Source organism: Papaver somniferum, chromosome 9 (assembly GCF_003573695.1).
Source record: "Papaver somniferum cultivar HN1 chromosome 9, ASM357369v1, whole genome shotgun sequence".
Classification (NCBI taxonomy): Eukaryota; Viridiplantae; Streptophyta; class Magnoliopsida; order Ranunculales; family Papaveraceae; genus Papaver; species Papaver somniferum.
In genome coordinates this window covers 94,712,944-94,726,503 of record NC_039366.1, presented here as the reverse complement: position 1 = coordinate 94,726,503, position 13,560 = coordinate 94,712,944, and the positions used below count along the sequence as shown (strand labels likewise).

At 36.7% G+C, this 13,560-nt stretch overlaps 2 protein-coding genes across 5 annotated transcripts; both read right to left on the bottom strand.

The window, feature by feature from the left end:
* Positions 1–3,211: 3,211 nt before the first annotated feature.
* LOC113314229 (sugar transport protein 5-like) lies at positions 3,212–9,130 on the bottom strand. Of its 4 annotated transcripts, XM_026563006.1 has the most exons (9): positions 8,977–9,130; positions 8,842–8,883; positions 8,580–8,729; positions 8,122–8,362; positions 7,963–8,046; positions 6,509–6,653; positions 4,900–5,219; positions 4,145–4,777; positions 3,212–3,917 (listed from the first exon to the last, which is right to left on the bottom strand). In XM_026563006.1, exons 3-9 carry the CDS (start codon positions 8,711–8,713, stop codon positions 3,504–3,506), a joined length of 1,971 nt encoding a protein of 656 aa, XP_026418791.1. In that variant the 5' UTR covers positions 8,714–8,729; positions 8,842–8,883; positions 8,977–9,130; the 3' UTR covers positions 3,212–3,503. The 4 variants fall into 4 exon arrangements, with proteins under 4 accessions (XP_026418791.1, XP_026418792.1, XP_026418794.1 ...); XM_026563007.1 differs by lacking the exons at positions 8,842–8,883; positions 8,977–9,130 and having other exon boundaries at positions 8,580–8,833; XM_026563009.1 differs by lacking the exons at positions 8,122–8,362; positions 8,580–8,729; positions 8,842–8,883; positions 8,977–9,130 and having other exon boundaries at positions 6,588–6,653; positions 7,963–7,988.
* Positions 9,131–9,579: 449 nt separating this feature from the next.
* On the bottom strand, positions 9,580–11,176 carry LOC113313963. Its single transcript, XM_026562735.1, has 2 exons — positions 10,211–11,176; positions 9,580–10,083 (listed from the first exon to the last, which is right to left on the bottom strand). The coding sequence occupies exons 1-2, from the start codon at positions 10,964–10,966 to the stop codon at positions 9,967–9,969; spliced, it is 873 nt and encodes a 290-aa protein (XP_026418520.1). The 5' UTR covers positions 10,967–11,176; the 3' UTR covers positions 9,580–9,966.
* Positions 11,177–13,560: the final 2,384 nt, after the last annotated feature.

Genomic DNA, 13,560 nt, shown 5'->3' with positions numbered 1-13,560 from the left:
TTGAAATTAGGTTTTAGTGACCTTTTTTGTCTTCTAGTGGAAGGATGTGCCCAATTAAGCCATGTTTATTTAGGTTCCTAGACGGAGATTCCATACAAAGATTTAGTAAGTGTGGGTACAGGGGTGTCCATGTCTTAAACCCCTCATAAGTGGAAACAGTTAGAGACACATTCTCCAGTCACTTTACCCCAAGCAACAGAAAAAACTAATTTTGAGTAATCAAGAACATAATATACTAAACATATGTTGTGGGGTTGTTTTTCGTAGAAAAATCTAACCCATCTAATATGTCATGTTTTTTTTTGAAAAGGAAGGATATATTAAAAAGGAAAAGATATGTACAAAAAAATACAAAAGATCAGGAAGATCTAATATGTCCTGTCGCATTTCCTTTCCTTGACTATTTTGACATTCATAGAAAACTCATGTAGCATGAGATTAATATCCTGGCTAAATTGGGGCCTATCAAATTTTCCTTCCCACATCACCAAATTACTATAAGCATCCAAACTTCTAAAAAATACTAATTTACCCCACATTAATTCCTAAAACAATCTCATATAAATACTAATCCTTACCATTTTCAGTAAATCCAAAATCAAAAATTCCTAAACCTAAAAAAACTTTCTATTTTCATCATAAACTTTCCAAATTCTCAAAACCCTAATAAAAAAAAATCATCCTCTTCTCCGACGATCTTCGATCCAACCAAGAAAAAGGTAAATCTCCATCAATCCATTCTATGATTTGCATTTCTTCATTGATTACATGTTTAAAAATCTCTGATTAACCCAGAATCGGTTTATATGATGATTAACATCAACCGATTCTGTGTTTTGGTTTCCGTCATGAAGAGCATGCACAAAATCGGTTTATATGATGATTAACATTGACCGATTTTAGGGTTAGAAACGAAACCATCACCAGAATCGGTTTATCAGTGCTTTGGTATAATCCGATTCTGGGTAATTTTTTAGTTTAATTATGCGATCCCGTAATCGGGTTTTTATATGCCTGATAATTTACCAATTATGTTGACTCTTCAAATTCCTTTTCATAATCGGATTTTATTTATGTACCACATAAACCGATTGCAAATGTTTGACACTCCGGTATGTTATTGAAGTAAGAATTACATATGTATAATTATGTACCGATTCTTGACTTTTTTTTTTTTTGATTTTTTTATATATAGATATGAACTTCTCACACCTAGCGTTTTACTCTCGAGAGTTCACATTGGAGGACATTCTTAGGAAACCACAACGAGTGCCAGAAAGAAGCCTCTACAAGTTTGCTTATGGGCGTGAGACCAATCTTGAACAAGCCCTCATATTGATTGACAAGCTTGCACTAGAGGAGCTTTATGAGGTCATCATGCTCGTTAGGATGAGGAGAAACATCATTAGAGCTGAGAGGAAGGTCCATGCAGAAATGGAAGGTATGTGGGAACAAATGGCTCAAGTACAAGCTGCTGCTCCTGATGGTGCTGATGCTGGTGCTGGTGTTCCTGTTGATGGTGGTGCTGCAAATGCTCTCGGTGGTGCTGCTGCTGCTGATGTTGATGATCTTGCTCTTTAAGTTTTTAAGTTTTAGATATTAAAAGTTTAAGATTATCAGACTTGTGGTTGCTTTAAATTCTTAACACTATTTTTGAATTTTTTATTTTGGATGATCTTTGTGTTGAACTTAATGCACTTGAAGTTTTAATTATAATTATGTGTTGTTGCTCAATAATTCTTGCATGACATGCCCACAATCGGTCTAATCGATATGTCAACATAAACCGATTGTGCAAGCTATATTTCGTGTATGTTTTTCAAGCTAGAATCAGATCTCATATGCAAATATATAAACCGATTGTGCAAGCCATTCTTCCTGGATGTTTTTTTATCCAAGCTAGAATCAGATCACATATGGAAATATATAAACCGATTGGTGTCGGTGAAAATTCAAAATGTCTTTAATCGGTTTACGTTGGTCGCAAAAAAGTCCGATTCCTTGTGGCATACAAACACAATCGGGGTTTAAAGTCCTTCTAAAAGACCGATTAATTCAAATTATTTCACGTTTTTCAAGAAAAATAGTCGTTTGGGACTTTCTCTATAAATAGAGACCTCACCCTTGGACCTCATTTTCCCCAAAATCGATCATTTTATTCCCCCTCACTCCATATACTCCACAACTACTCATTTCATACATCCACATACAAGAAATGGCTTCATTTGATTCAATCGAAGATTTGGCAATCACCAAAGCATGGTATGCGGAAAATCGACTTAGACGTCAATCCTCCGAAAGGGTGGATTCCACAACCTTTTGGGCTAGGGTACACAACAAATTTAGCCAAGAGTTTGGGAATCCTAACACAAGAAGTGTTCAACAAGTGCATGCTAGGCACCAAGTCATCGAAAACGCGATACTTGCTTTTTTAGCTCTCCAACCTCAGATTATTAACACTCGCCCCTTCACCTTGTCCATTGCACAATTGGTGAGTATTTTTTTGGTTTGGTTTACGTAACCCATGTTGTTTTATCTTCCAATGAAACACCACTAACATGTAAGTTTGTTTTTGTAGCACGAAGTCGTGAAAACGCGCTACTTGGAGGAAAACGGGGAAGCATTCGCTTTCGATGCAAGCTATCACTTCTTGGAGGAAAGAATCCCGGAGGATAACCCAGACTACTTGGATGCTGTATCGTCTTCTTCGGAGGAGGAAGATTGATGGCTTTAGAAGTTTTTGTATAGGTTTTGTAGGTAGACCTCTATGTAAACCCTCACGAGACTATAACTCGTCCACTAGGGTCGCCTAGGGGTTTAAAGGCTTGATGCATGTGCTAAATGCATCCTACAATAATAATGCAATGAATGAAAATTGGTAATGAAAGGAAACAATCGGTTTATATATGTCATATTTAAAATCCGATTCTAGGAATCCGTTTATAAAACATGTCAACGCTAAACGATTATTGATGTCCTCTGTTAATTCGTAAACACCAATCCAGAATCGGTTTACAAGTGAATGAACGTAAACCGATTCTGGGCACTGTTTACGAAAAAAAATCAAAATGTTGGTGTTTTGATGAACTCTCTAACATTAGTTAATCTCACATCCAAAACAAAATTAATCTCTAATACGATTAATTAATGCTAATTAATCAGGAGTGAAATAGGTAGTTTGGTAATTATTTTGATAAGGGGTGGTGTAAAGTGATTTCTAATGACCTTTTTTTGTCATCTAGCTATAGGCCCCAATTAAGTGGTATAGGCCCAATTTAGCCGGATTAATATCAAGTGCAAGAACATACATATCCCTCACTGAAGGCCCACATTTGCCTCTATTCTAATATAGAGGCACACAACTCATAATGTCCCGATTGCAAATGTAATTCTTCTGTTTATTCAAAACATGCAATTTCTAGTTTTTAAACGCCCTTAATCTGGCCCCCAAGGTTGCCCAGGCCTGATGATGTCGCCCACGAATGGTAATTAGCTACGGCTATTCAAGCAGAAAACCTACTCCAGTACCAATGTCGTTCCCAAACAGTATGCATTGATTCAAGAGGAACCCCTTTTGTTTCCGGCAGGAAAACAGCAACAAATCCGGTCATCATCGCGATCCATACAGCATAAAACAAGAAGATAGCGAATTTAAAATGGCATAGCATCGTTAAGAATGTTTGAGCTAAAACAAATGTTGTCAGGAAGTTAACTGCGACGCTTATGCTTTGCCCTGCTAGTCTAATATTCATCGGGAAAATCTCGCTAGGTATAAGCCATGAAAGCGGTCCCCATGACCAACCAAAACCAGCCGCATATATACACATCAGAATTAGTACCAAAATAGTCGATGTTCGAGACAATGGTTGGTCCCCAGAGATCCCTAATTCTGCCCCTAAAAGGCATGCCAAGGCCACCTTCAACAAAACACGAAATACACACATAAAAATCTCTACAATTTGGGAAGGAAATAAAGGAGTGACATTAGTACTACTCAGTAAATATAGTAATAAGTTCAAGTGTAGACAATATGCAGGTTTTGCCAACTGATTCAAACTTAAACCAGTCTGAATTCAAGGGGCTCGGCGAATCATGAGATGGTGAATTTCACCTTGCATGAACAAACTTGAGAGATGAAACTCACCTGGCAGATAATCATCTGAATCCCACCTTGCATGAACAAAACTCGGCGTCCATATCGATCAACTATAAACATTGATATTGTTATCGAAATAAAATTAACCACACCAAGAATAATTGCTCCAATCAAGGCCGAGTCATTTCCAAATCCTATGGACTGAAATAAAACCGGAGCGTAAAAGGCAATAACATTAATTCCCGTGAGCTGTTGAAAGAATGGAATTGCAATCGACATTACAAGGTGGGGTCGATACTGTCTCTCAAATATAGTCTTAAACGGTTCTTTATAAACCTCTTTTGTAGCTTCACTTGCAACAATGAGTTGATTCAGCTCAGCTTCAACATTAGAGTTGACTCCTCGGACTTTTAGTAGAGCTTGTTGAGCCTGGACTACTTTACCACGGTCAACTAGACTACTTGGTGTGTCAGTCACTAAAAGTGCACCGAGTGTCATGAAAGCAGCCGGTGCTGCAGCAAGCCCCAAGGAAAGTCGCCAACCCCAGGAGCCGAGTCGTGTGGCACCAAAGTTTATGACAGTAGCCACAATAACACCTATGCCTATGAATAGCTGGAAGCTAGAACTGAATGCACCGCGCCATTTTGGTGGGGCCATTTCTGATATGTAAACCGGAGTTGCCTTCAGTCATGCAATGTTTTGCTGAAGTTAGTATTTTTGACAAGAAAACATTGGTTATAGAGCCCAACAAAAATTAGGCTCTCATTTTGCCTTGGGAAAAGCTTAGAACAGATCGGAATTACCTGGTTTGTGAAACCAACACCAAAACCTAGCAGGATCCGTCCCAATATGAGCATCGCTATGTTGACGGCAGCACCGTTAATAGCAACCCCGATCAAGAAGGTAATTCCACCAAGCACCATTGTAGCTTTACGACCCATAACTTTAGTAACTCGGCTAGCCACAAGGGACGAGGCAAGCCCAGCTATGTACAATGAAGAAGTGAACAGAGTTAGAACCTCACAATCATAGACACAGTACGTATTTCCCGTAGTTTCGGCCATTTTCCTCAGCACCACGGGAAAGAACTTGCGTAGGAATGGCTCCATCGTCGTCACACCACCTGTAACTCCAGAATATTTAGTTTAAGTTTACTATTTCTTGTTCAAAAATAATATTATCAATTACAAGGCAAAAGTTAGGTAGGTGGTGTTTGTTTTTCACAGTTTGAAGAACCGGTATATTGTATGAGTAGTTAAACTTATGTTCACAGATAAATAACGTAACTCTAGGAGAGTACAACTTGATGATTTTGTTACAGTTTTTCTTTCTTTCTCTCAATGTAAGGTGTATGGTATATAAAGCCTAAGGTAGCAGAATTCTAATTAAGTTTGTTTCTTTAAAAGGAAAATTTGGGCTAATTTCAAACATCATCATTCCATTTTCCTTTTTTAGGAACATATATGTGGCCTATCTCAACAAGCAAGCACCAAAAAATGTAGTAGGGCCAAAGTGTTGTATGTCATCAATTCCATATGAGTAAGTTGGTTAGGGTTTGGTAGATGGTCGCTTTCAATACTTTCTGGTATCCCATATTACTTACTCATATGGTCCCAAGATTCTAAAGCGAAATAATACACATTACTTATAATAGGATTTACTTTTCTGAGGTTTTTCCTGCCATAACTTCTTCATGTTAAGACTTCCGGGTAACTACAAGCATAATGTTTAGTGACTGGGACTTGAGAACATTTCCTATGAATTGTTTTCAACATCTTAGACATTTTAACAAACGAAGAAAAATCTAACTGATTTTTCTTAGCTACGTACATTTGAAATGTTGGGTAAGTCATTTCTTGGACATTCTGATTTCGAGATTGAAATGGCTTCGTAAAAAATTCAAAAAAAAAGAAGGAAAAAAAAAGAAGAAGAAGAAGAAGAAAAAGAGATAAAGAATTACTGTTAGCGCATCATCCCATCGAGTTTTTTTTCATCAGTTCTAGAAAAGTAGAACGTAACTTCTCAGCTGACAATATAAATGGGATATGTGCCTACCACAGGCCATAAAATCTTTTCGCTTATTGTACTTGTTCTTTAACACACCTATGTTCGAAGGATTTATATGAAGACCCCTACATTTTGACTGTACAGAGGACTCAAATGTTAACAATGTAAGCATAGATCTTCTCAAATTTCTGAGTATCATAGACTCGGAATTCAGATATTAGTTTCAAGAGGAGATGATTTGACAAAGTCAAGTAGTTAACCCATGTTTATAATCTCAAGTCTCAACTGCAATGATAATATATATACTCTATTCTAGAGAAGCAATTTTCGCCTTACAATAAAAGTAGGTTAAGGTAGTAATAATCTAAAAGAGAAAACAAGTATAAATTAGGAAATTCATCTCACCTGAAATTCCAATATCATAACCAAATATTAAACCACAAGAAGCAGCAACAATACAAGTGAGAATCATGGACGCCGTTACCTTGCCGCTGGGCTTCATCCTAATGTTACTGCTAATGCCATTTCCTATACCACTCTCCATTGCTCTCTGAGGAAGAAATTCAGACAGGATTATGACTCGTGAAACTATACGAAACCTTTTGTATGCAAAAAAGAGTTTGGTTTCATTGCATGATTTATGGGTAGGTAGAGATAATGTGATCATTTATGAAAGAACCAAAGAGATAAGAACCGGAATTGATAAATGATGCTTAAAAGTAAAATGCAGTCAATACAGTCTCAAAATCAGTCAATTTATAATATCATGATGATGATGGTACCAAGACTCGATGAAACCTTATACATGGTTGTACACTCTGACAACCACTGGGGTATTGGGGAGTTGTATGTTCACATGCAAAAACAAAAGTGAAAGGTAACTGAGTATTTTATTAGATCTTCCATCTTTTTTACAAGTTCCCAAACCAGTCAGTTGCATAAACCCCAGATGCTGATTTCACAAAACTTTTGGATCTTGTGAAACTGATAAATTGGTTAGTAATGTACTGCCGTGCAGGGGCCATATCATTAAAACTACACCGTAGCCATAAAAAGACTGATCATTACATGCAACAGCCATATATGCGCCACAAGCATTACGAGGTACTCTAATTAGCACATAATGTGCTAATATCTAACCCAATTACAACTTTGATGATCGAAATACAAACAATTGACCATAAATGATCGATCATATACATATCTATATGTTTATTTCCCTAATATTTTAGAGGTTTCTTCCAGAAATATGTATGCTTAGATTCTCGTGGAATTCCTTTAGTTTCAGGCAAGAGGCAAACAACAGAAGTGGTCATGATGGCAGTCCAACTAGACTAAAACAAGAAAATGGTGTATGACAAAGCTGTGACAACAATGTTTGAGAGAAAATGAATGTAACTGAGAAGTGAACTGAAATGATACATTTTTTCCACTTGGTCAGATTTTTGCGGGACATACTTCAGTTGGTAAACATTATAAACTAACACGCTAGGAGTCCACTAAACACATAAGCATGAAAGCAATAGATATTTGTCAAATTTATAGCCGTTTCAGCAAATGCATGTGTAATAGATCCCATCTACCACAAGATAACATTTCATTCTGATAAAATAAAAACTGAGTTGTGAAAATACATTTTACAGGACTAACCAGTTCACGGCGGAAGAGGAACCACAAGTGGTGTCATTATGTCATCTATGAATCCATTGAAGTAGATAAGCATCATATAAATGATAAATCTATCATTTTAGAGACCGTCTTAGTTTTAAAATGCACGTGTAATAAACCCAATCCCATAAAAAAATTCATTTTGATACAATTAAAAGTGAGCAGTGAGAATGATACTTCACGAGACTCACCAGTTCATAGAGAAAGACGAACCGAACTTTGATTCCAAACGCAGTTGGGTAGCCAGAGTCTGCAGTCCATTTGGTAGCTAGAGTCTGCAGTCCATATAACTGATGTTAACCAAGTTATTAAAATTAGTGTTCTTTTACCCTGCTAAAAAGTAGACATGCCTTTTTAGAGAAGATCCAGAAGACATTGTATGCACGATGAGTGGGACAAATAAATGTTCCTCCGGAAGCTTGCAAATTATCTACTGAAGATTTCTTCTTATCACCCTTTCCAGCTTCGGCTCCATGGCAGCCAACGGTAACCTCAACATAACAACCCCCCACCAACCCACCCCCCCAGCTGGCACCCAGAAGTCCGAGCAACACCAAGAGGTACCCATTCAAAGCCGTGTACTTGCTGGAACTGTAAACATGTGAAGAGGTCCAAAAGGAGATGAAGAGAAAGGGTTAATTAAACATATACCAAGCGTCAGTTTTTAAACTCTTCTTTGCTGGTAAGTAGGAAATTCTTTTGATGTTGTATCTCCATAAAGATAACTGATAACATGGAATGGCTCCTCCAATTTTAACTATCTAAAGCCAGAAAAACAAATGAAGCCAATCTAAAACCAGCTTTATACCTTAAGTACACTTGCTTCACAAGATCATTAGGACAGTACCCCGTAACTCCACCTCGACTTCCACGAGGGGCAACAACAATTGCCAAAAGTGCAATTATCAGACTTGCAGAGGAATGTTGCATACTCATGATCATACCACCAAGAATATTGCTGTATTACAATAGTCAAAAACCCCAAAAGCTAGAAAGTTAGAACTTCTAGTAAAAACCTGTCATGAGATAAATTTATCTCTGCTGAACTTGTCACTCTAAAAGAAAGCAACCTTTAGTGAAATTGGAACTTTCCTTCAATTCGAGATTGTATCCTGCAACATGCATGAAAGTTTTTAATCAAAAAACCCTAAGATTTTTACAGTTAATTTAACGCAAAAAAAAATAATCAATAGTTAGAATCTTACTTTGATTATCTACGGAATTGATTCATACACTTTCTTTGATCAAGAGTTTCCAAACTTTATTCTGTCAGTCTCACTTTTCAAATCTCTTTTCCACTCCGCTATGCATTCGGGTTTTCTTCTTCATTTTCACTGCATCGGTGCATCCTGAAACTGAGAGAAAATAGAGTGTTGGGCCTACTGACTGGTTATTGTCATGGGCTGCAACTCCTGTGTGTATTAGTCAGAGTCCTGCCCTCATTTGAGGACTCCCGACTAATCAGTTTTATTCTTTGTCGGGGTTTGATACACAGAAAACTTGCAAGTTTTATGCTCTTAAATTGGCCGAGAGCCTCTTTAAATGCTACAATCTTTGTTGGTCTCCTGTATTTGTATTTACATGCTGTGTTTTAAGTTGATAAGGAGAAACAAAATTCCTTGAAAGCAGGAACCACCGCATAACACTAATCATTGTTTGAACTCCAGGCCCGTCAAAACGAGTAACATAAATTTGATTTGTTATTCAACTTGAACTCTTTGGACAAATCAAACATACCAGCGACTGTCACTTATCATGTGAAATTGATTGGAAAAAAAGAAAGAAAAAGGAATGACTTTGTCTTTCGATGACTCTGAATGAAACTTTTTTTATTTATTTGAACAACTCAGAAATGTAGTCTGAAACTGTCAAGTTGGAACCAATATAAACCAGACGCAATACAACAAACATCCCCATACCTTTTCCATGAAGTACATCTTCCTTAACAAACTGTAACTAAAATCCCAAAACACAAATAAGGAATGTTATGATTTAAGGCAACTTCCTCTTCTTCTACTGGACATGCATTCTCCATCCTATTGTATACTACATTTATACTTTTGTACAGAGAACTGACTTACATAACTTGTATCAGAAATAAACCATATTATAAATTAAGATCTTGATCGACGACAGTCTAACTACTTGATTAACATAATATTTTGAAGAGTTGAGGAATTTTCATGGGTTGTAATTTAAAGGCCATCAAAGTAACCTCCAAAGGTAATATGAGCTCTTGTGAGAGGAACACCTCTTGCTGCTGCAATTGCATGATTCAGTTTAGTTGCACGGTGAACCACTTGCTTAATCCTCTGCAAAACCCACAACAATATTATAAATGGGTGTTAGTTAAATCTTTTTTACAAGGCATCTGAAATTCAACAAGTCTGTTAAAATTTGAACATGTAAAAAAAATAAATGAAGTGAATTTTCACAAACCTTGTCTTCTGCATAAATCTGGATTCTGTATTTTTGATTCTGCTGATGATGTTTTTGTTTTTTCCTGCTTCCTATAATGAAAATACAGATAGTAGCTGCAGTAATTCCTAAAGAGCAAAGAGCTCCAATTCCAGTTATTCTCCACTTCCAAATTTGCAAGCCACCACCATTATTACTTTTTTCTAAGTTTCTTTCATCTTTTGAATCCAAATAATCCTTCACCGCCTCTTGATCACCAATTTTCTTATTTTCTATGATCTCTTCTTTATCCTCAAACTGAATTGCTCCTGATTCAATTGCAGGTGGTGCCTTGATTCCCCTAGACACAGACTTTGGGGAGTCTAATTTCATGTCGACGAATTCGTTCTCCTTCATTTTCTTAAAGAAGACTTGTGAAATTGTATCTTGATCTTCTCCAACTAGTACCAATTTTGGAGTCTTGATCTCAACAATAGGAACCTTAATCATCTCTTTCACTATTAGTTGTTCCTCCTCTGGTTTCTTCTTCACCTCCTTTTTTTGTTCCAATTGAATAGTAACCGGAGCAAGTCGATTATTATTCATATCCTTGTTGACAACTGATTTCTTCGGTGATGGACATATGAAGTAATCATCAAAACCTGAATCAATTGTTAATACCTTCTTATTGTTATGATGAGTATCATTTACATGATGAATATGATTTAACTCGAAAAACCCATCATCAGAAAGTACTTCCCATTCATCTAAATCCATTTGGTTTGTATGTTTCTCCATGATGATCAGTAAGAAGAAGAGTGGAAATGAAAAAGGGTTTCGGAAAGTAGTTTCAGAAGATGAGCATGAAGTAGTAATCAGAGCTGAGTGTTATATATATACGGTGATATTTTTGTTTTCCTGGTATAATAGAGATTAGAGCAGCAGGCGCCCTTATTATGTCTTGTTGCTCATAAGAGTGTGCTGTGCTGTGCTGTGCTGTGTAATTAAAAGAGATTGGAACGAAGAAGAAAAGTGAACTTATCCAATCAAATAGTGACAAAAGTAGAATAAGTCCACGAACGAGACGAACTTCTGACCTTTTTTGCGATATTTTATTTGTTTACTTTTACTGTTTTCTTCTGTTAATTCCTTAATCCTTACTCTTTCTTCTTCTTTTTTTTGCCTGTACTCATTTGTTTTTCACTATCTTTTCCTTTTAGTTGATTTTCAGATTTTGTTTGCATAGTTAGATCTTCCATAATTAATTCACTGCAGGTGTTGCCGCGCATTTAGTTTATTAGCTAGTCATTTTTCGTGTACAGATGAGAAGTGCACTCATTCTTACCCGAGAACAATGATTAATACTAACGATTTTTTTTTTTCGTTTTACTGTGAAGAAGACTATATGCACAGCAATGACACCATTCTTTGCTGATGAGGAGGATTCTGAATTAATGGGAGTTTTGGATTGTTTCCGGAACAAAATTGAAACCTTCTTTTGATACGATTTTCATGTGGGCTCAGCTTCACGTGGAATAGAATCCTAGATGCAAACATTTTCAGTGCAGAAGCATTCACAGGTCGGTCAATAATACATATCACACGTATTTGATACATTATTTATTCCCATGTGGCACTGAACATTTTTTCCTTCCGATTTAACTCGATTGTTTATTTTTTAAGCAACTGATCTATGAGAGTGACTCTGATGAATACGAGAGATAGGTGTTCGTGAGGAACATAACAAAGAAAGAAGAAAAAAAAGACTCCTGTGAATCTAAAACTAAATAATGGGAAAAGAAAGCAAGGTGGGGAAATGTCGGTTGCTTGTGTAGGATGCTAGGTATCATATAGTGATGATGGACTCTAGATGCGGGGAGGGCTTAAAAGTCTGAAGGGAAAACTTGAAAGGGAAAGCCAAGTTTGGGGGTATCCGATGAAAAGTCCTTCAAGGGTTCACGATTCAAATACAGACTACTACTACGGCAGAATAGCAGTCTTCCACTTCCACGTTTATTTTGTTACCAAAAATTCTAAGGTTTCAAGGATGAAATGAGGAGTGTTTCCCAAATCTCCTGTTACATCATTCCTTCTACAAAATTTAACAGCTTTGTCTACTAATCCATTTAAGTCACGGCAAATGTGTTTAAATTTGAAAGAAGCAAAAGAGTTTGAAAGAGATAAGCAATCTTCTAAAATAGTGGAACTAAACCAGCTAGTCTGGTTGGAACTTTTATTTAAAAAGGAGATAACGTTTTTAGCATCTCTAATCACAACTATTTTTGGTGAAGTTCTGCTGCTTGAGCCATCTAACTGCTTCAAATGCCGCCAAGCTTTCTGCCTCCTCAACGTCTCTTGCTAGCCCTACAATTGTTCTGCACCACTGATAGCTCCCTGCTGAATCTGTTAAGATTAACCCAATACCAGACTTGTTAGTGTCTGTGTCAAAGGAAGCATCAAAATACACAACTTTACAGTCATGTGATATGTTTTCTGGAAGTACAGGTTCAACTACATTATTCTCAGAGTGCTGTTGTTGTAGCACATTGCTATTGCTATTGGCTATGGAATTTAGAGTTTCCATAGCTGTTTTACAAGCAGTCCTTGACACAGCAAATTGATTAACTTGTTTCTCTTGGAACACACTGCAACATCGCTCTTTCCATATACTCCAAGCAGTCGTAAAGATGTAACAAATCTGATCTTGAGAGTAGTTCCCGTTTAACCATTTCTTTATCCAGTCAGAAATTGAGATATTAAAAACTGAATCTGAAAGGACTAAATTACCATAAGGAACCCTAGACCAGACCGATATAGAAAAGCTACAGTTGAGGATAATATGCTCTATTGTTTCATCATGATTGTTGTTACACATGTTGCATGAAGTATTCTGGTTAGAAAAGTAATTGACTAGCCTACATTTCGATGGAATAATGTTCTCGATGCATTTCCAAATAAATATCTGAACTTTAGGCATTACAGGAGTACTCCATATCTTTTTATAAATATGAGTCATAGGGTTTTGAGTATCACTGTTGTGATTACTAGTGATAACCCTGTAAACTGATTTCACAGTGAGAGAGCCATTCTTAGTGAAAGGCCAAATAAGTCTATCCTGACCTGATATAGGAATTCTAGTTCTCAATATTATTTGGATGTTTTCATGAGTGAAAAAGACTCCACTAAGTTGGAGTTCCAAGAATGAGTGTCTTAATCAATGAAGCTAGCAACAGTGTGATTGGGGTTAGGGTAAGAGATACAATCCGGAGTAGAAACATTTGCTATCCAATTATCGTTGAAAGAATTAATTTGAGTACCAATTCTAACTTCCCAAACAGAATGTTTTTTAATTACAAAGGTCTTTTTCCACGGCATCAGAGATGTCAGGTGGT